At 38.4% G+C, this 23,311-nt stretch overlaps 1 protein-coding gene across 8 annotated transcripts in view; it reads right to left on the reverse strand.

The window, feature by feature from the left end:
- The window catches only part of EXT2 (exostosin glycosyltransferase 2), a 96,362-nt gene that overhangs the window by 56,983 nt on the left and 16,068 nt on the right, over nucleotides 1–23,311 (reverse strand). For all 8 annotated transcript variants that reach the window (XR_014024531.1, XR_014024532.1, XR_014024533.1 and 5 more), the window contains exons 5-7: nucleotides 17,338–17,533; nucleotides 16,170–16,309; nucleotides 12,940–13,033 (exon numbers count right to left, since the gene is read on the reverse strand). Coding sequence is in view for 1 of the 8 variants with exons in the window: in XM_081313047.1 (XP_081169173.1) it covers nucleotides 12,940–13,033; nucleotides 16,170–16,309; nucleotides 17,338–17,533 (430 nt within the window). In the remaining 7 variants the exon portion in view is untranslated. The remainder of the gene's footprint in view (nucleotides 1–12,939; nucleotides 13,034–16,169; nucleotides 16,310–17,337; nucleotides 17,534–23,311) is intronic.

Genomic DNA, 23,311 nt, shown 5'->3' on the forward strand with positions numbered 1-23,311 from the left:
CTGCTAGGGCTAGAAGATAAAGCCAGAAGAAGCCTCTGGAACTTTGTTTGAGGGGATGTAGGGCAGAAGGAGGACATCTGCACACTTCAAGCACACATGGTCACCATATATATATATATTTAAAGTCATAAATAGATTATTAAGTCTAAACACACAAATCAGATTGCAGAATTAGTAGTCAGGTATCAGATAGATTTAGATCAAGTAGATTAGTAATTAAAATTCCCGGTAGATTTGTATAGCAAAATGTTTAGCCTATTTAATTACAAAAATCTGAAATTGTAGGACTTGCTTAAGATCTCAATGCAAATCAGAGCTAAAGGAAAAGGAAAAGAGAAAATCTTCCATCTTTCACATTCCAACACTATTATCAAACCACAAAATACCACAGCTTCTAACCTCTGGTTTATAGATCTCAAGGTGTTGTTTTAGCTGCTTTCAAAAGTGAGATCACATTGAATAAAGTTTGCTTCTAAAACACTCAAGTCCACCCATGAGAAAATACTGTACAACAACCTGAACAGCAATGATTAGTTCCAATACAGTATGAAATGCATTTTCCCTCAGCAGCAGAAACCCATATACCTATCCAAAAACATTTTGTCAGGAGTTTTTGTTGGGGATTTATGCTGTTTCTTCGTGCAAGAGTTTTTGTTTATGATACACAACCATTTAAAATATACAAAACAATCAGTTTTAACAAAAAATAGTTTAGAAATTATTTCAATATTAGAACAAATTATTACAGAAATTTAATGCAGCGGTCATCAAATAGTCAAGAAAATGCTTAAATTAGAATATATCTCAGTGCACACAACTCACTTCTAATTTCAGACTTTTCTCAAGCATTTTATAGCCACAAACAGCTGCTTTAAATCTATGTTACTCTGCATGGTTGCAGTACAAATATTACAAACATGCACATACATATGCTTGCACATATCCTAGTACTACACTGTATGTGGATTAGCAAATACTGTTTTCTAATAGACTATCAAATTGGTTTTAGATTATGACACTTCAAACACAAAGGGATGTACAGTTATGTGTTACATTTAACTTTCCCAAATCATACAGTAGTATGTAACACGAACATACAAATAGTACCATGAACAGTATTATTACAGCAAGATGGCCAGCAAACAGACTGATTGACTGAATCTTTAAGCAGTGGAGCACTATGAAAAAATGAGATTAGATTGTATTTTAAAAAGAACAAACTAGTGACAAACAGCACCAGCCTTAGAACTGACAATGAAGATACTGAAATGGTGGAAGGCTTATGCCTTTTAGGATCAACCAACAAGGGTAAAGGAGCCAGCAATACAGAAATATGCTGCAGGCTAACACTTTGTACAGTAGCCATGAAGGCTCTAGAAAAAATATTTAGATGCTAAGATATCCGTATATATACAAGAATCAGAATTATGCAGGCAATAGCTTTTCCTGCAGCAGCCTATAGAAATTAAATTTAGACTCTAAAGCAGTATAAAAAGAATATTGATACGTACCAACTTCAGTGTTCAAAACTTGCAAAGTATTAAGCATAGTGATTCACTAGAACTTCTCCCATAAAGCTCACTGCCTGTTCAAATCAATTATTTTTATGGTTGATCGCATAGTCAGCCAGATGTTTATTATTAATAGTTTGATTCACTAGACAGTCACACAGAAATTTAGACTGAATCTGGCATTTTTGTCTACCTGTCAAGTCCTTCCCAAGGACCTGGGATAGGCAGATGTTGTTTGATGGTGTTAAGCGTATCATCTCAGATGGGAACTATTCCAAGCAAAGCTGCCTTTTGACATTGACTGTTGGTGATTTTGCCAATACTGAAGGTGTTCAAGTGGTGCTCCAGCTGTTCTGGGATTGCACCCAAGGTGCCTATTACTATTGGCATTACCTTGCTTTCTTTTGCCACAGTCATAATAGTCTCATTCGTAGATTTGTGTGTTTTCTAATTCTCCCCAGTTCTTTCTTTTCTGTTGACTCCAGGACTATAGTGTCCACAATCCAGACGTTTTTTGTCTTTCTTATCAAGAATTGTAAGTCCATGGTGTTACACGTTTGTCTGTTTGAATTCTTCTTATTATGGTTGGTCACACAGTTATAATTATCGTTGGTCGCACAGTAAACCAGATATTTACATTGCATTTAACATTTTTATCTGCCTATCGAAGAACCTGGGATAGGCCAATGTTTTGTTTGATGGTGTTAAAGGTATTGGTTGAAGGATATTGCATTTTCAATCCACTTTTTTATATATAACTCAAGGCAGTGAACATACTCCTGCCTCCTCTTTTCCCAAAACAACAATTCTCTGAGGTGAGCTGGTCTGAGAGAATGATTGGCTCAAAGTCATTCAGCCAACTTTCATGCCTATAGCCTTACCCCTTTACATATAAATATTTTATAGAGCTAGGACTGAAATGTATAAATCTTTGCATGTTGCATCAGTAGCTATAACAAGCAGAACATGGAAATATAAATGCTATAGTAGGCATGAATTTCATCTACGTACATGCAATATTTTGTTATCCTTCATCTGAGCAGCAAAACAAAGCAATCTCTGGATGCAACTATGCTTAGCTGTGGTTTCCTACTTGCACAAACTGAGGATTAAAGCAGGAGCAAGTGACTGAAAATAATTACATAAAACATGCACAAATATTTGTGTCCTAGCCAGGAAACTATCTGGATGCAGACAATCACAAATAGCCATGAAAATAATGTCATATATAAAAAGCTGAATTACAGTAAATGAGCCAGAAAAAATTAAAATAATGAATAACAGAGTTGGAAGGGACCTTGGAGGTCTTCTAGTCCAACCCCTTGCTCAAGCAAGAAATCCTATACCATTTCAGACAAACGTTTGTCCCATCTCTTCTTAAAAAACGCCAGTGATGCAGCACCCACTTGTGGAGGCAAGTCATTTCACTGATTAATTGTTCTAACTATCAGGAATTTTTTCTTTAGTTCTAGGTTGGTTTTCTCCTTAATTAGTTTCCATCCATTGCTGGAGGGTTGAAATTTTGATGCAATTCAAAAACTGTTCAGCCACATATGATGTTTCTTTTGAAGCTACATCTGGACTTTAAGCACATTATATTAGTCTTAAAAATAGTTCAGAAAATTGGGATACAAATATAGCAGACATGAAATCATATAGTGGACAAATAACATAGAAGAAAATATTCTGAAACTACAGGAGAGAATCATTTCCTCTAAGGGTTCTTATCCCATCAAATAATAGTATCTATGCTCTTACCAACCCCAAGTGTCAGGCGTTAAGGTCTGAATTGTCTCAACTCAACTTCTAAAGCTTTAGTCTACTCTTTTGTTTAATCATGGATGCTTCCCTAACAGCAAGAAAGTATAACTCTTCTAAAACAAGTATGAAAGGGAAGAGCAGAATCCAGCAAGGATCTGCAGTCAATAATCTAAAGAACTATAACACTTCCTCACCTCATCCACTTCGTATTAAATAGAAAACGAGTATGTTTTTAATCTCTGTGTCAAAGGCCACCTTTAACCAATCACTTAGTTCCACAGCAAAAGAGACAGAAAAAAAGAAAGAAAAAAAATCAACAGCTGCTGAGCAGGTGATAGAAGTTTTCACACATCATCACACAAATTAAAAATCTTCATCCACGGACTATTTTGCCATTCAATATCTATGCTGGATGTAATTTTTCTGAATAGATATTTCTTACAAATATCAAATAACTGTGTGCCACTTCTAAGATTCCACTTCTAAGATACCTTAATATAAAAATCTGTGAATAAATAAGACTGATTATAAATGAAATGCTTGTATTCTATGCATGACATGCAGACGTAACAGACATGTTTATCAAAAACCAAAGTATGCTACTATTATATAAAATATAGAATATATTGTTATGCATTATAGAATGAGAATACTTATTCTAGAAAAAATACAATACATTCTATCTAACAAGCATTCAAAACTATGCTTTGGCTTTATTGATATAAATTTGCTGAAGAAATGCAATATTTTCACAGGTTCAACTATGGGATTCAATATGTTGCACCCCTTTCAATTTTTTTTTCATATCCTTTCTATTTCTTCACAATAAGACAATCTAATATATAAAAACATATCCAATATATTGAAATGAATATACACAAAGAACACACACACACACACACACACACACACACACACAATATACCGGGAATCCAAAAGAAAATAGACTCAATTACAGTAAAACCTTCAGTTAATGGATTATTCAGGGAAAGGGATTATCAGTTAAATCCAAAATCTGTTAAAAATGAATGTAAGTAATTTGTGTCAGCTTAGACAACTGCATAACTGGTCACTAATATAAAAGGTTTTGTTTTCAATCAATATTCAACAATAAACCCACCCATGATTTAACGGATTCTAGTTTACTAAGCAATAGTGGAGTGATATTGTATCTGAAGTCTATTAAACCAAATTTCAGTAAATCCACTATTTTGTATTATTAGCACAACAAAGATATGAGAATTTAATTTTTTTAAATTAATACTGCAAGGAGATTTTGAACTAGACTAAAAATGCATTAGTAATGATCCAAGAACATCCATAAATTCAAATATTGGTAATTATTGCAGAATTTAGGAAACATCCCCATACAATGATTTCCAGGTAAGCTAGACATAAAGAGATATTATATTTAAGTTATGGAAAAGGATGTAAAAACCACTGATATTTTAAGAAAACCTAGCATTAATTTTTAGAAGGACAATATTTAATCTTGCCCTTTAAACCCACGTATATAAATAAGATTTTAAGTACATATCCTTATTTGCAGCTTCAACTGGTAAATATATCCTGCAATGTAAAATTAAACTAAAGATTTAATTGAACAACACAGTACTCAAGAATATTTGCAGAAATGCTGCAAAAAAAGCAACAATTGATTCAAAGATCAACATTTGCAATTTTGTACCCATTAATAATAGTCCAAGTATACAATTAAAGAAATTATGTTGTTATATCTTAACATACTTGAACAAAAGTTTCAGACTAAAAGAAGAGTTCAGCAAAAGAATAAGTTACATGTGGAAGGTGAGGAATCTCATTGTTATAAAGAGTGCTCAAAAAATAGACTCACACAGGTCTGGAATAGCCTATGGTGGAATTGACAGGGTGGGGGTTGATTAGATGAACCATTGGAGCCCTTCCAATTCTATAATTCTGTGATTTCAGAACACTGACAGATGTGGCTCTAATTTCATTCCTACATTTTTGCCAGATGTTGCATCCTCAATAGACTAAAAGAAAAGAAACAGGGAAGGGAAGTATCTATAAACATAATTACAAATTTAAGGATATGTATTTACAATTCTATGCATTACTCTAGTAAGGTATGCATAATACGTAATAGTATAATAAAAAGTAGAGTGCTAAATAACATGGATACCTGATCACATTAAGATCAACTCTTCTTTGCTATTTTCAATAGTACTCAGAAGTTAACCATTTCTAGCACAATTGTAGCATTTAACTAACCTACCCCCAAATAGAGAGTCTAGCAAAAAGTATGAAAATCATAATGAATCAAGGGAGCAGAGACCTCTTCTGGCTATTTGTCATATTGACAAAAATTCATAGCAAAACAAAAACCTCAGTGGGATCTCTCTCACAGACTTAAGTAATCTAATTACCTCATAAATAATCCAAGTCCACATTAGTTTCCAGGACTGCCTCACGTCAAGTGACTTGAATAGGAAAACTATTACCTCCTCATAAATTTGGCCCTCATATTACAGTATGAGTTTTCCTGATATTTATGCTTGATTTCATACGCTTCAATATCCTCCTTGTAACCTTGATTACATTCCCTAGACATTTTTATGTTTAAAATGAATAGGACTGATAGATTGATTCCTCATTAAAGTTCTTTAAAACAAGTTCCAGGCTTTGTTTTTTCAAAGAAATATTGAACATTCAACTGATCTACAGTCCAAAACAGAAGGTTCACATTTTAAAACTAATGCTGGATTATCATTCTAAAAAGAAGCAAACTTGCTTTAAAATTCCAACACACTTTATCTCTGAACTTTGATTATCAGAATCAGAATAGAGCTGGAAGGGACCTTGGAGGTCTTCTACTCCACCCCCCTCCTCACGGAGGAGACCTTATACCATTTCACACATATGGCTGTTCAGGCTCTTCTTAAAAACCTCCAGTGATCTTTTTTTCCCCCTCCTTAATTCCAGGCTGCTTCTCTCCTTGATTAGTTTCCATCCGTTGTTTCTTATTCTGCCCTATGGTGCTTTGGAAAATAGTTTGATGTCATCTGGGATTCCGAGAGGTGGCTGGGCTTAGATAGGGGCCTCGAGTCAAGACATGCTAAGAGGCCCCTGATAAAATTTTTAGCCGGTTATTTTAAGAGGTTAGGGAGGGGGAGGGAGGGGGGGGTAGGGAGGGAATCTTTAACCGGCACTCAGTCTGGTCCTGTTAGAGGTCCTGACGGGACGGGGTCGGGGGAGGTGGCTGCTGGTTCTGGGAATGTGGGGGTGGGGCTTCAAATCCCCACGGCGATAGGGAATGGCAGCAGGTGTTTGCGCGGAGGGCCATATCAACATCTGGGATCGCGCCCCCGCTATCTCCGAGCGGTGGCGCGCTCCGACCCTCCGGTTAGCACCCTCTTACCCGGGGATGAGGGTGATCAGGCCCCTGAGCTCAGGTTGGTCTATTTTAACGCTAGATCCGTAGTTAACAAAGCTCCCCTCATCCGTGATCTGATCGAGGAGGAATGTGCGGATCTAGCGTGCATCACGGGAACTTGGTTGGGTTCGGAGGGAGGGGTGCCTCTCACCGAGTTATGCCCGCCAGGTTTCCGGGTGCTGCACCAGCCACGGGCTCAGGGCAGGGGTGGTGGGGTGGCAGTGGTTATTCGGGAGACTTTGTGTCCCCGGGAGGCCACCATTGTCCAGATGGCCGGGAGTGAATCCCTCCTCTTGAGATGTGGTCCTCGGGTTCAGTTGGGCTTGTTGCTCACATACCTGGCGCCCAGCTGTGTGGCAACAGCCCTACCTGAGCTGCTCGACACCCTCTCAGGGTTGGCGGTGGAGTTCCCCAGGCTTATAGTCCTGGGTGACTTCAACCTGCCATCACTGGGGGGGTCGTCGGAGTTAGCTCGGGAGTTCATGGCTTCCATGACAGCCATGGGCCTGACCCAGGTTATTGAGGGCCCTACTCACGAGGGGGATCATACTCTCGACCTGGTGTTCCTGTCTGGACAGTGGTTGGATGATCTGGGAGGGGGTTCTCCGTCCATTACCCCTCTGTCATGGTCAGATCATCATCTCCTGAGGCTGGTTTTCCGTCATGCCATCCCCCGCCGCTGGGCGGCGGAACCGACCAGGTGGTTCCGCCCCAGGCGCCTAATGGACCCGGACCGGTTCCAGAGGGCGCTTGGGCCGATACCTATCACCCTTACCCACAGCCCAGTCGATGCTCTGGTGGAGGCCTGGGAAACGGCTGCCACCAGGGCACTCGACTGCGTTGTACCCATGCGACCTCTGACTCGGCGCAGATCCCGCTGGGCCCCATGGTTCTCTGTGGAGCTCCGGGAGATGAAGCGTCGGAGACGAGGTCTAGAGAGCGGTTGGAGATCCAGCCGATCCGAATCCGACCGATTGCAGTTAAGAACCTTTATAAGGTCTTATCTTGCGGCGATAAGGACGGCGAAGTCTAACTACTTTGCCGCCCTTATCGCGTCCGCAGATAATCGCCCGGCCGCCCTGTTTAGGGTGACTCGCTCCCTCCTTAACCAGGAGGTGAGAGAGGATCCCTTGCAGGGACGAGCCGAGGAGTTTAGTCATCATCTGGCGGACAAAATCGCTCGGATCCGGACCGGCCTGGACTCTGGGCAGAGTCTGATGTGGAGGAATCAGGCGGTCTTGAGCATGTTATCTGGACTGAGTTCGACCCTGTTTCCCCTGATGATGTGGACAGGATCATGGGGAGACTGAGCTCCACCACCTGTTTGTTGGATCCGTGCCCCTCCTGGCTAGCTTATGCGGCTCGGGAGGGAACACGAGGCTGGTTCCATACAGTAATAACTGCTTCTTTGAAGGAGGGTGTCTTCCCTGCTGCCTTGAAGGAGGCGGTGGTGAGACCCCTCCTCAAGAAGCCTACTTTGGACCCGGCTGTTTTAAACAACTATCGTCCAGTCTCCAACCTTCGCTTTTTGGTGAAGGTTGTTGAGAGTGTGGTGGCGCATCAGCTCCCTCTGTTCCTGGAGGAAACTGATTATCTGGACCCGTACCAATCGGGCTTCAGGCCCGGACACAGCACGGAGACGGCATTGGTCGCGCTGGTGAATGATCTCTGGAGGGCTAGGGACAGGGGTTGCTCCTCTGTCCTGGTCCTATTAGATCTCTCAGCGGCTTTCGATACCATCGACCATGGTATCCTGCTGCGGCGTCTCAGGGGGTTGGGAGTGGGAGGCACCGTTCTACGGTGGTTCTCCTCCTACCTCCAGGGCCGCTCGCAGTCGGTGTTGACAGGAGGGCAGAGATCCGCCCCGAGGTCTCTCATTTGTGGAGTTCCTCAGGGGTCGGTTCTCTCGCCTCTCCTGTTCAACATCTACATGAAGCCGCTGGGCGAGATCATTCATGGTTCTGGGGTGGGGTATCACCAGTACGCTGATGATACCCAACTTTTTCTTTCCACCCCGAACCAACCCAGTGATGCCCTCTCCGTGATGTCCCGGTACCTGGAGGCGGTTCAGGTCTGGATGGGGAGAAGCAGGCTTCGTCTCAATCCCGCCAAGACTGAGTGGCTGTGCATATCGGCGTCTCGGGTTAACCAAGTTATTCCACCTCTAACGATGGGGGGTGAGGTGTTACCCCCCGTTGATAGGGCTCGCAACTTGGGCGTCCTCCTGGATTCACGGCTCAATTTTGAAGATCACATAGGAGCCGTGACCAGGGGGGCTTTTGCACAGGTTCGCCTGGTGCGCCAGTTGCGTCCCTATCTGGACCGAGACGCCCTACGCACAGTCACTCATGCGCTTGTGACCTCCCGTTTGGACTACTGTAACGCTCTCTACATGGGGCTGCCCTTGAAGACCACTCGGAGGCTTCAACTGGTGCAGAATGCGGCCGCGCGAGTTGTAATGGGGGTTTCCCGATACTCCCATGTAACACCTCTACTCCGCGAGCTGCATTGGCTTCCGGTTGCCCTCCGGGTGAAATTCAAGGTGCTGGTTATCACCTATAAGGCCCTACATGGCCTGGGTCCGGGTTATTTGAGGGAACACCTGCTGCCGGCATCAAACGCCCTTCGCCCAGTGCGCTCCCACAGGGAGGGTCTGCTCAGGGTTCCGCCGGTGAGAGATTGCCGGCGGGTGACACCCAGGGATAGGGCCTTCTCAGTGGGAGCGCCTGCCCTCTGGAACCAGCTGCCGGTGGAGCTGAGGACTGCCCCCGACCTCCGATCATTCCGCCGGGGCCTGAAGACCTGGCTCTTTGAGCTCCCGGGCCCAGGCTGAGGAGAAAATTTTAACTGGGGTTTTTAAGTGTACAGGGTGAATTTAATATTTTTTAACTGGTTTTTAACTTTTGTATGTTTTGATTTTTAATTCCCTGTAAACCGCCCTGAGTCCTCAGGGAAAGGGCGGTATACAAATGTGATAAAATAAAAAATAAATCTGCAAATTTGATGAGTTCCCCTTCAATTCCCTCATCTAAGTCATTTATGAAGATATTGAAGAGTACTGGGCATAAGACGGAACATTGTGGTACCCCACTGCTTGCTTTCCTCCATGTAGATGTAGTGCCATTAACGATCACTCATTAAGTACAGTTTGTCAGCCAGTTACAATTTCATCTGGTGGTGATGTTGTCTATCCCGCATTTTCTAGCTTACCAAGAAGTAGGTTGTGGTCTAGTTTGTTGAATGCCTTGCTGAAGTCTAAGTATATTTTGTTGGTCTACTAATTTAGTCACTTTGTCAAAGAATGCAGTAAGATTGGCTTGGCATGATCTATTTTTAACACATCGATGCTGGCTTTTAATTATATTAATTATTGGCTGATTGGTCTATAGTTTCCTGGGTCTGTTTTTCCCCCCTTTTTGAAGATGGGAATCACATCAGCTCTTTTCCAATCCTTTGGTAATTCCCCAGTGTTCCAGGATTTTTGAAAGATATGGTACAATGGTTTTGAGATAACATCTACCAATTTCTTTGGAACTCTGGGATGTAATCCAACAGGTCCCGGTGATTTATAATCATCAAGATCAGATAAGTGTTCTCTAACCATTTTTCGCTTACTTAATTTTTATTTCTAGTCTATGTTTTACAGTTACTTTTTTGGTAGGCTGAACTTTTTTTTTGAGTGAAGACTGATGCAAAGAATGAGTAAAGCAGTTCTGCTATCTCTCTGCTGCCTGTTACTTCTTAGCCAACTTTTCTCTTAAGTGGACCTACTGTTTCCTTGACTTTTTTCTTGTTATTTATATGTTGAGAGAAATGTTTTTTATTATCTTTGACTTTTTGTCACAAGCCTTTGTTCATTCTGAGCCTTTGCTTTCCTGACTTCATCTTTGCAGATTCGGGCTATCTGCTGATATCTGCCTTAGTTATGTGTCCCTCTTTCCATTTTTTGTACTTGTCCTTTTTGTCTTTCAGTTTATTAGAGAGATCTCTATGCAGTCATGCTGGTTTCTTCTTGGATTTTTTGTTTTACTTTTTCAGTGGTATTGTGCTGGACTAAGCTTTTATAATCATATTTTTCAGAGTTCCCCAAACTTCTTGAGTTGTTTTCCCCTTTAGGATTTTCATCCACGGAATTTTTCTTACTCTCTCTGAGGTTATTAAAATCAGCTCTTTTGAAGTTTAAGACACTGGCTGGAATATGTTCTATTGCTTGTGATTGCATTATATTGAATTCCAATATGACATGGTTACTTTCGCCCAAAGCTCCAGCAACTTCAATTCCCTCTATCACCTCTCTATGAATAAAAATTAGGTCCAGAATAGCTTTTCCTCTAGTTCCCTCCTCTACCTTTTGAGTAACAAAGTTGTTGTAGTTGGTTAGGAATCTGTTTGATCTCCCACTTGCTGCAGAGTTTGTCTCCCAGTTGGTATCAGAGTGGTTAAAGTTTCCCATTATTACTGTGGTATGTTTCCTACATACATTTGTTAATTGTTTAGCAAAAAGTTCATCTATTTCTTCTGCTTGGTTGGATGGCCTGTAGCATATTCCTATAATAATGTGGTTTTTCCCCCTTTTATATTGATCTATATGGATTCTAGCAGGTTTTCATCCTTGGTTTTGTGGATTTCTGTAGAGATGTAGTGATCTTTTATATATAATGCAACTTCACCTCCTGCTTTGTTAGTTCCCTACTGAAGTTGTGTGTTTTCATGAAACACTGAAGCAGAACGTTTTTAATGCACAGCCTGTTTTCAGCAGTTAATGAAAAGAAGCAGAATGCCATCTGCCATTATTAATAATAAGCAACCCATTCATAAGTTCAAGTTACAACTTAATAAAGTTTCAACTTAAAGACAGACTTAGGAACGCATCTCATTCTTAACCTGGGACTCCCTGCACGTTAAAATGCTGGCTTCCATTTTGTAATGCAGAATATGGGCGTCTATCACCTTGTTAAAAGCATCTGTGAAGTGTTATAAAGGGCATGTCATTTATTTATTTAATCCTTTATACATTCATTTACTATGCTAACAAAGCCACAGTCTGTTTTACATAATCTATAAAGTATGTAAAATAATCTTCAGCAGGACAAGATTCAAATTGCTTAATATACAGACCAACATTGATTTAAGTGTCTATGCTATCATTCTTTCTCAGAGGAATCCATGGAGAGTCAGTTTGGTGTAGTGGTTAAGGTGCTGGTCTAGAAACCAGGAGACTTGAGTTCTATTCCTGCCTTAGGCATAAAGGTCAGCTGGGCAACCTTGGACTAGTCAGTCTCTCTCAATCCAACCCAGCTCACAGGTTTGTTGTGAAGGAAATAGGAGGCAAGAATGTTAGGTATGTTTGCCTCCTGAGTTATTTTTTTAAAAGGATAAAAATATAATAATTTGCAAGAGAGGAGCAGAGGGAAGCAATGTGACCAAAGTCTCAAAGTTTGACTCCTAGTGACTTTATCAGCATATATCCATGTAGTTTTCTTGACAATAATATGGAAAAGAATTCCTGTTGTTTTCTTTCTAGATCTTAGCTTCACATTTTCCAACTACTCTATAGCCCTGATATTTTTTTAAAGATCTGTCATCTAAGCACTAACTGGATGCCCAATATGTTTTTCTCATAGTACAAACAGTTTAAGTCAGGTCCTACCACTATAATTCTAGACTCCTAAATACAAAAACAAAGAAACAAAGTCCCTTAAAAATCACCATCATTATTCAAGCTAAACAACAATCAAATTAAAAACACTATTGACATATTATTTTGTAATGTTCTCTGACCTGGACAAATGGGGTAATTTGCATAGATAGGCCAAAAATAACATTAGAGAAGAAAGGTCTATGTATGCTGTTTTCAATGCCTGAATGGAAGGCAGTGCATACATTTAATGAATACATGAAATAAACATATAAATACATTGACAGTCCTAACTTTAATGAAAGTGTGAAAAATCATGCGGTAATCAAATGTTTTTATTTATTCTAATTCATTTATCATTTCATATCGTTCATTTCATTTTATAAAAGCAGTACAGAATATGTTTCTGTAATCTCCGTGTACCTATGTTGCGTAATTTACAAATCGGGAATGCAGTCCACCTCCTTTGAACAAACTGCTAACATTTAGAAACGTGCAAAACATTTTAACATTTACCCTGTATAAAGTTATCCAACATATATGCACACATTTGACTCACAGCAAAACAACCATTTATATTATACCTATTTCTGCATATTAATGAATATCAATTCTACCTGTCTCTGCATCTCTTCAATCTGCCGCTGGGGTATGCTCTGTAGGATATTGTACAGCTCAGGCATCTTCTCCTCAGGTATCACCACTGAAGCTCTAAATGTAGAAATAGGAAAAGAAAAAGAGGAAACACTTTGAAAAACTAAGCCAACACAGGGTCATAATGTCATAGTAATTAAGAATGGTCTAGAGGGGTCCCCAACCCCCAGTCCGTGTGCAACCAGTCTGCACAAACAAGTAAAGCCCCATCTGTGGGATGCAGGCAGCACACAAAACCACGTACTCTCCAGTTCACGGAAAAACCTTTCTCCATGGAACCGGTCCCTGGTGCCCAAAATGTTGGGGGCCTCTGGTTTAGATCCAGACATGTTCTCTTCTGAATGAAAGGGTTCCTTTCATTTACAGCAGTGTTTCTCAAGCCGGCAATTTTAAGATGGATGAACTTCAACTCCCAGAATTCACTATGCAACCTTAAAGTTGCTTGAGAAACACTGATCTATTGGAGAATTCAGTAGAGTTGCAGCTGATACAACAAAAAGAGTCTTGAATTTCAACTTTAAAAAGTGCAGGGGTAGGGGAGAATTGGCAAAATCTACTTTCTTTCATTTATTGAAGTGACTTGAATCAAATTCCTCCACAGAAGTGTTTGTACTGAACGGAGAGATTCCAATAGAAGATCCACGTAGTTAATTAACTAACAGAAATGAGAAAGTTACTTTTCACACAGCTCAATTGATAAAAGCAAAGATCTGAAGGCCCACCCCAAAAAATGAAAAAAGGGAGGAAAGGATAAAAAAAAAGTTTTATCTAGAAAAACTAGAGATTTTTTAATAAAAAGACGACATATTTCCTAGTACTTATTTTTAAATAGTACATAAAATTATTAAAATAAGGAAGAATTTTGTCTATGCTTGAAAATGCAGTGTATCGGTAACATCTGACAGAGAAGCTTGCCTCAGTAAGGACAAAGCAGTTTACAAAAATGCATAAATATAATAATCCTCATGGCGACAATACCCCAAATTTAGAAAATGAGACTGATTTGACCATGTTTATTATGGCAAAGCACACACTCTGTCAGGGTTCCCTCAACATTAGAGATTTTTATGGATGTGCAATGTACTTTTATGATGGAAGAGTTATTTCAGGGAGTTTGTGTCTGAGCTAAAACACGCATATCTAATCTGAATGTAGAACAGGATATGGAGCAAAACTAGATTGTTTTGTTCTAGATACAAGCAGGGCCATGGTTATTCTGAATAGTTTTCTGACAGGAGCAGGTAAAAGCCAAGGACATCAGTAGCAATAGCAGTTAAGATGAGAAAAGAATGTGAGGTCACTGGGAAGAGAAGGAACGCAGTGAAAACTGTTGAGAAGAGGTAATAATGGAGGGGTGGCATGTACCCACCATAAAATCATTATTATTGTTTTATGGAGTGAGCAGAGCAAGGCTGGCACATGTCATCCTTGTAAATTTTATATTGGCTGAAACCCATAATTTGGATTTTTTTTTCCTGCTGTAATATAGCTGTTCCAGAAGTTTGGCAGAACTTCTGGTACAGAATGTATTTGTTTTGAATGTCAAAACATTTTCTATTTCATGCACAACCCTAGTGTTTTTTGTACCTGCTTAATATAACAAAGGAGAAAGTCTAGAATACAACATTTTCTTTGTTTGACTACAATGTTGATGAAAATTAGTCTTCGGTATCTGGATGGTATAACGGAGAAATCAAAAAATGTAACTTTCTTTCTTCTACTATACTATCGATGATTTCTTCTGTTTAACATTACATTTTGTTTTCATGCATCTCTTAACCACAGGAAAATGAACTTCCAGGAATTCCCTAGCATTTGTGGATTTAGCTTAGTCTAGGATGCTTAGTTTCCCAGCTGAAACTATGGTTGAGTCTGTCCACGTGTTGTGAGATTACGAAGCTTTCATCCTGCCTTCTGATTGCTAGTTGGTGTTCATGGATGCCTCTGCTAATCTTTTGCCGATCTGTCCTACATAGGAGCTGTTAAGTCTTTATACTGTATGTTGTAGATGACTCCTGTTTTTTTCTTCTTGAGCTACTTGATCTTTTGGTTTACTTAAAATCTTTTGGAGGGTTTTAGTTGGTTTGGGCTACAGTGATGTTGTTTAGTTGTAGACTGTCAGCTCTTTCTGTGGTAGTGCAACCCTTTTCATAGCTGGTGTTGGTTATGCTGTGGGTTGAGCAATATGTGATCTAAATAAATCACAACTTTATCAAAAAGTGCCTGACCGCTCAAATCACTACACTCAACCCACTACAGCTGACTATTCTTGTATATCTTGGAAATAAGGCTGGCTTGGTCACTCAACAGCGAGACACTGGTGAACTGGGCACAGCAACACCTGCATTTTCTGTGTCGCATGAGAAAAGCACATCTTCCCTCTCCTGTCCTGACCACTTTCTACAGAGGAATGATTGAGCACATCCTGTCATACAGCATCACAGTCTGGTTTGGAAGCATCACTGCTTCAGACAGGAAGGCAGTGCAGAGAGTGGCAACGATGGCAAAAAAGATTATTGGCAGTTCCCTCCCTTCCATCCAGGACATAGCACAGAAGCGTTGCTTGAGCAGGGTTCGGAAGATTGTCTGGGACACTACACATCCTCTTCACGACCAGTTTTCCTTGTTATCTTCTGGGAGGAGGCTTCATGGTATCCAAAGCAGAACATCCAGATTCAGTCGCAGTTTTGTTCTATACCGTATTAACCTTGTGAACTCTAAAGCTTCTTCCTTCCGCTTTGTAGTCCAGATGGACAGTAATTAATATCTATATGTATTTATATGTAAGTGTGTATATATTATATACATATGTTGTATATAGCATGTTTATATGCGTGTTATGTATGTGTACACCTTTGAGAGCAGGCAACAGAATTTCATTTTTAATGAAATGTGTGCCAATATGCCCACTGTAAAAAATGGTTATCTATCTATCATCTATCTATCTATCTATCTATCTATCTATCTATCTATCTATCTATCTATCTATCTAATCTATCATCTAATATAATATAATATAATCTATCTACTATCTATCTATCTACTATCTACCTACCTATCTATACAAGACAAATGGATTCAATCTATATTTTTCTGAGCCATGCAGTCTCCAAACTAGCCACACAGCAATAACAGAATGAACCTCTTGTAGTCCAGAATGTCAAGCAACAAAGAGAAAAACGTATGTATGTACCTCTTCCAGTCCAAAACCTCAGAGAAAGGAAGAACATAAGAATCTGCTATGACAACAGGGATGCAACCAGCCTGAAGAGCATCGCTCAAAACAGCTTGTCCTAAACGTGCTCCCCGCAAAACAATACAGAATGTGGCTTCCTGTGGACAAAAAAAATCACAAAATAGTCATAATTATTTTTCTATTATCTTATTAAATTAAAACTAATGCCTGGCTTATTCACCATCATGTTTTGGATTTCATGATTATATATATCACATACAAACAGAGTTTTCCTTCTTCATATTATGAAAAACGTTAATTACAACTTTGAAATGCTAAACTAATACCCCAACAATCCTTTTCCAGAATTATTTCAGTCTCTTCAAGTGACACCATTTGTCTCTCCAGTGCTCCTATCTCACCATAAAGATTAAAGAAGCCCCATACCTATGTGGCAAACGTGTACACCAGAGTTTCCTGCATTAAACATACACTATTTTAAAAGGTTCATAAGATGCTTATAAATGTGCATTTTTAAACACATAAATACTAGCGTCTCAGTCAGGGCTGCAATGTTGAAAACATAAGAAAGGTAGTTTGGTATAGAGATTAAGAATCAGGCATAATCTCACTCTGGGCATAAAGCCAGTCAGCCCTAGGAAGAAGGCAATGGAAAATCCCAAGCAACCTCTGGGGTCAAAAACTAAGGTGAAGGTACAAAAACAAACACTCAATATTTAAATTACTCAGATCCAGACCTTTCATGAAAAAAAAAGTTCTGCTCATGACTCATTCACATGACTCATGGAAGTTCAGGATCTGACATAAAATAATTGAGTGTTTGCTTTTTGTAGTTGGGAGAAGTTCAGTAATCTTTCTTTTCTCTCTTTGGAAGATAGCTGGAATCCCTCAGAAGAATATCAAAAGTGATGCAAAGACTAGGTTGGAAGGATCCTGTCAATTCTATTTTCTGCCAGACTCCTTAACTATTTCTGTTCTCCAATAAAACTTTTACACTCCTAGAAGGATAACAGTGCACCAAATTCACCATATATAATCAGTGAAAGGTTGTATAAGAAATCTTATGCTTCAGATATTTATCTACAGAACCCCTCATATTTTTTTTAAAATAAACCATACTCTCTTGTAACCAACAAGAAATGATAGGAGCAAAACGCAGCATTACCTGAAGGATCTGAGGGTAATCAAAGATCAGGTTTTTATGGCAACGCTTTCGAATAAATGGAATTCCCTCTGAAAGGTTGGTACACTTGTCCAAGATTAACACAGATTCTGTATTCTCTGCTTGAAGAGCCTCCAGTTCTGAACGGTATTCAGGATGAAGAGCAATTTGAGAGGAGAGGAGAAAATACCTGCGGAGACTGAAGAACACACACAGTTGGAACCATATATCTTTAGCATTGTGTTCATTAGGTGATTGAAAATACACTACTCTTTATGCTGCCAAGGACTTGAGCACAGTGGTTAGAATGCAGTATTGCAGGCTCATTCTGCCGACTGCCAGCAGTTCAAACATGACAGGCTCAAAGTTAACTCAGCCTTCCATCCTTCCAAGGTCAATAAAATAAGGACCCAGATTGCTAGAGGAAATATTTGGCACGTGAACCTTTATAGAGCCTTGGTGGAGCAGTGGGCTAATGTCTCCTTAAGTAACACCAGCTGCCTGCAATTAGTGCAGGTTCGCATCCCACCAGGCTCAAGGTTGACTCAGCCTTCCATCCTTCCGAGGTAGGTAAAATGAGGAGCCAGATTGTTGGGGGCAATAAGCTGACTTTGTAATAATGCCGCTTGGGGTGTGTGTGAAAGCCCTAATAAGCAGGCATATACATAGAATGAAGGCTACTGCTAAGCTTGTAAGCCGCCCTGAGTCTTCGGAGAAGGGCGGGATATAAATGGAATTAAAATAATAAATAAATAAATAAATAAATAAATAAATAAATAAATAAATAAATAAATAAATAAATAAATAAATAAATAAATAAATGTTAACTCTGTAAACAGGGCTGTAAAGCACCCTGAAGCAGTATATAAGTCTAAGTGCTATTGCTATTTCTATTACTACACAAACATAGTCTTAAATATTTGTTCTCCTTTGGTTTTTGGTGAACTAACAATATGATAGTTGGAAAAAATTATGTATCAACCCAATTATTTATTTATTTTATTTTAATTCCATTTATATCTCGCTCTTCTCCGAAGACTCAGGGCGGCTACATTATTAAACAACCTGAATGCAGTAGACAGGGCAGTAAAAAATACATACATTTGACCTTCATGCTGAACACAATGTGAGCCACTAACATAAATGAATCATGAATAAATATGGTGGACTGTAGGCAAACTATGTCATCCTCTGAATATACTGGTGTCATTCCCAATTGATTCAATTAAAATTATTTTCAAGGATGCACTGAAACACAATATATGGTTGCACCATTTTTTGAAAATTAGCTACTGTATATTCAAATAAATAGAACATTCTCCAGTAAAGATACAGTACAATACAGTAAAGATTGTATTTAGAAGTGGTTTTGAAAGCACTAACATAACATGCATCATATTAGCCCTGGCTTTTTATGCTTTGTCTTAAACTCTTTTATTATTTTTTCTTTTAGTTAAATACCATCTTGTAAATATTACATGGGCAACAGAAGATGGAAGTTATCTTCCTGGTTATATCTGAACTACCCCAGTTTTGTTCAGCAATATTTCCATTCCAAAAACTAAAAACTAGCCTTTAATCAGGTAATTTTTTAAACAAAAATGTAGGTGGCACATGCGATTTATAAACATAATCAGGGCTTTTTTTGTCATAGAACGCTCAGAACGGAGTTCCGGCACCTTTTTTGGATGGAACCTTATAGGATAGGCAAGGCGGGTTGCATGACGTGTGAGTTCCGGCACCTTTTTCTTTTACAAAAAAAGCACTGAACATAATCCATTTAAAAATGTACCATCACCATTAAACATGAATACATATCAATTCAAACTTAGAGGGAGTTACTAATATTTAACCAATACCAGTAACAGGAAGTAACAAATACAGTAAAAATTAAGCTTCAATTTTCAGATGGGAAACCATAGCTTTAGAAGCAACATAATTTAATTTGCGGAGCATTGTCACCTGATAATACAATCAGCAGTCACACGTTTGTCTTATAATGGGGTTTAGCTTGTTGCCAGCTTTGGGATCATATCATTCTAATGGTATGCATTTTGATTCATCTGGAGAAACTAGCTCACTGAAATGATTTATAAATTTCATAAACACATTAGTAGATATCTGCTTTATATTCTCAAAAGAAGACAGGTGAGCCTAGAAAAAATATCTATTCTTCCCTCTAGGCATATGAAACTGGTTTAATTTAAGCCAGATCAGTTTTCCATATAGCAATCATTTGTCTATGACAATGGGGCAAGATATTAAGTATTTTCTATTCTATTATCTTTTTTAATAGCTGTATATTACTTAAACTTACAACTTTATAAGTCACCTGCAGGCAAATATTTTTTATTGTACTGTTAAATGCCACTGCCTTGTTACTCAGACTCTTGTAAAATATATCAGTAAATTAGGTTCACAACTACTGGCACTTAAAGGTCACAATTTGTAATAAAAATAAAACTGAACTCATAAATTTCCAGAACAAATAACAGTTAAAATATGAAGGAACAAACATGAGTGAAATATTGATAATGCTGAATAGTATTAACTAAATATTGATCTTGCTGAATAGTATTAACTAACTAGTATTACTGATATGATTGAAATCACTCCTTCAAAATAATCTTTCAAACCTGCCCTGAATAAAAGATAAAGCTCAGGTTCCAATAAAAAGCTGAACCACTCAAGAGTTTGTAGCTACAAGTAGAAGGGAAGCCAGATATTCTTGCTTTCAGAGTCTATTTTTCAGATTAAAAAATCCTACTGAATAGCAGTGAAATCTATGCTGAATTTTTACACTTAAAGAAATAGAACTAAAAGCCAGCAATGTTATAATAATAATAATAAGTTGGAAGGGACCTTGGAGGTCATCTAGTCCAACCCCCTGCTCAGGCAGGAAACCCTATACCATTTCAGACAAGTGGCTGGCCAGTCTTTTCTTAAAAACTTCCAGTGTTGGAGCATTCACCACTTCTGGAGGCAGGTTGTTCCACTGGTTCTTCATGTTCTTCATCTATAATACCTCACTCGCTACTTGTTATTTATTATGCCTCTTTCACAGGGCTTCATCAAAGGTAGATAGCCGTAGAAGTTGTACAATAGTGTGAAGAATAACTGGAATAGCCTCAATGGAATTAAACTCTGCAGGGCTGTATGAAAATGAAAATAATTTATGTAAAATGTAAAAAATTTAAATTTACATCTTAACATTTCTAAACTACTCTGATTTATATATATATGGGTGACAGTCGATGGATGGCTATGGTGATTTGTTGTTGGTTGTTCTGTTTTTACCTCAGCTGCTGATTATGTGTATGTTCTTATGTTTAACTGTTTAAGCTGCCAAGTCATGAATTTAAGACAGGTGGCCATGTAAATTGAAATAATAAATAGATTAAAAATAAATAAACTAAGAGAGCCAGTTTGGTGTAGTGCTTAAGGCATCCAGGCTACAAAATGGGAGACACTGACTTCTTATCTTGCCTTGGGCATGAATTCAGCTACATGAGCTTGGACTGGTCACTCTCTCAGTCCTAGAAGGAAGGCAGTAACAAACCAGTTCTGAAAAACCTTGCCAAGAAAACTGACTCAAAGGCACAAACAAGTGAACTGCAAGTAGACAAATGTTTTTTTTAAAAAAAATCAATTAAAACAAGATTTTAAACATGAACTTAGACTGCATATTTTGATTGTTAATACAATCAAAGTTGAAACATTTCTTAAAACGTTTTACAAGGTCAAAGTTATCATGAATACAGCTCAAAAATATAAATATATTTCATTTTATAGAATTCTACTCTGCTTTATAATATGAACGTAGAAGCTATTTAAAAGAAACTTTAACCAATCTTCTGTGACATTTTATGAATTTTTATTCATACAAATTATGAATGCACCTCATACACATGAACATAACATTTCACTTTACAGAATTCTATTCTGCTTTATAATATGAACGTGGAAGTTATTTAAAAGAAGTTTTAACCAACTTTCTGTTAAATCTGTAAAGAAAACAAAGATAGAGAATTTGGGATGATCAACAAGAGCATGGTCAAGATGAATAGTTTAGATATAAACGTAAGGGACAACAAGGAAGAGGAACTGAATGTCATATAACAATAAACATGAAGCATTCCTAACAGTTCTCATGTTTGATAAGGAAGTTTCTGGTTCTGAAGTATACCTTCTAAAGACTAAAACCCAATCATGCAAGCAGATCATAAAATAAGTGAAGAAATAAACAACAGAAGGACTATTTATGGTATCTTCTATTATGTACTAACCAATGACATTTTAAAAAGAAAATGGCAAATGTTTTAAATATATATAAAATAGCAATGAGGGGAACTTTAGGATATTAAGACAAATTCTCATACATTGTCCTTTAAATTCAATTTATTCTTCAAAAAACAGAAGAATAAGCAATGAGAAAATGAGCTCTTCTTGATACTATCCTATAGGAAAGATTTAGTCAATGAAATGAAAATAACAAGAATATTAATGAAAAGTGATCACGTAATACTGGAGCTATTGATTTTAAAGTAAAGTAAAGCCACGTATAGTCAAAAACATATAATTAACTTTTAAAAATAGACTTTAATAAACAATGGTAAGTAGGATTGGATAGAAGCAGGAGTTAAGATGTTTTCTTTTTGCCTATCAGGTTAAGGGTTTTTATTCTAGACATTTAATCTTGCAAAAATAAAAAATAAAATAGAGATAACAAGGAAAGGTCTTAAAAAGAAGATATTAAAAAGTAGTTATAAATAATCGCACTGGAGGGAGAGAGAAAACACCAAAAAAAAAGTGGTGAGGATGCTCCAATAGTATAACAAAGATCTGAAAACAAACAAGAACATAGCCAGGAAATGGAAAGAAAAACAATTTTCCAAGGTAAAAAACACAAGAGTTTGGAATTGAAAAGATAGTCAGAAATGTTAATACTCAGAATGACCCAAGACCTGAGATTCAAGACTTGGCAAAAGATTTTAAAAATAAAGGCTTCCTTGGTTATGTCAAGTAACAGAATAACAGGGCTGGAAGTGATCCTGGAATTCTTCTAGTCCAGGGGTCAGCAACCTGAAACAGTGAAAGAGCCACTCAGAACCGGTTCCCTCACAAAAGGAAAAACTGGGAGCCGCAAAAATTGTGTGCACATGCGCATACATGCACGCATGTGCAGAACAGGGTTTGACTGAAGAGTGGAGCCAAGGTGAGATATGCACCTACCCTGCATATTTGAATTGATTGGTTGAACTTTTTTAGTCCCACTTTTTTTTTTTTGGACTGCACATGGCAGAGGACTGGGAGCCGCAGGAGAAGGCCGAAAGAGCCACATGCGGCTCCGGAGCCGCGGGTTGCAGACCTGTGTTCTAGTCCAACCCCCTGCTCAAGCAGGAGACCCTATACCAGGGATGTCAAACTCACGTCATGTGACGTGTCATGACGTATCACGACTTTTTTGCCATTGCCGGCAACAGGGTGGGCGCGGTTTTTCTATGATGCATCCAGCCTGCAGGCTGGCAGTTTGACACCTCTGCCCTATACCATTCCAGACAAATGAGCTATCCAGTCTCTTCTTAAAAGCCTCTAGTGATGGATCACCCACAGTTTCTGTCAAAACAAAATGAAGTTAAAAGCGTCTATATTCTACTTACTCAATGCAAAATGTTAATAGAAAAAATCAAGTCCTATTTGACACAGTTTTCTCCAATAATAGGATGTACACAACAATTATGAAGAAAAAAAAATTGAAGCATGAGATTGATAGAACCTGTTTCAAGAAATATATATTTATTTTGAATGAGCTTAAATCTCCAGAATCAGCTGAACAGCGATAGGAATTTGTTGATGAACCAATCAAATGGTTATATATTATCCTGGACAATTCATGGAAAATGAATGAAGGGCAAATATTGTTCCCATTTTCAAAATATAGCAAGGTAGAGAATCCAGAGCTTACACAGTCAATCAT

This window comes from Vipera berus, assembly GCF_964194415.1.
Source record: "Vipera berus genome assembly, chromosome: 1".
NCBI lineage: Eukaryota > Metazoa > Chordata > Lepidosauria > Squamata > Viperidae > Vipera > Vipera berus.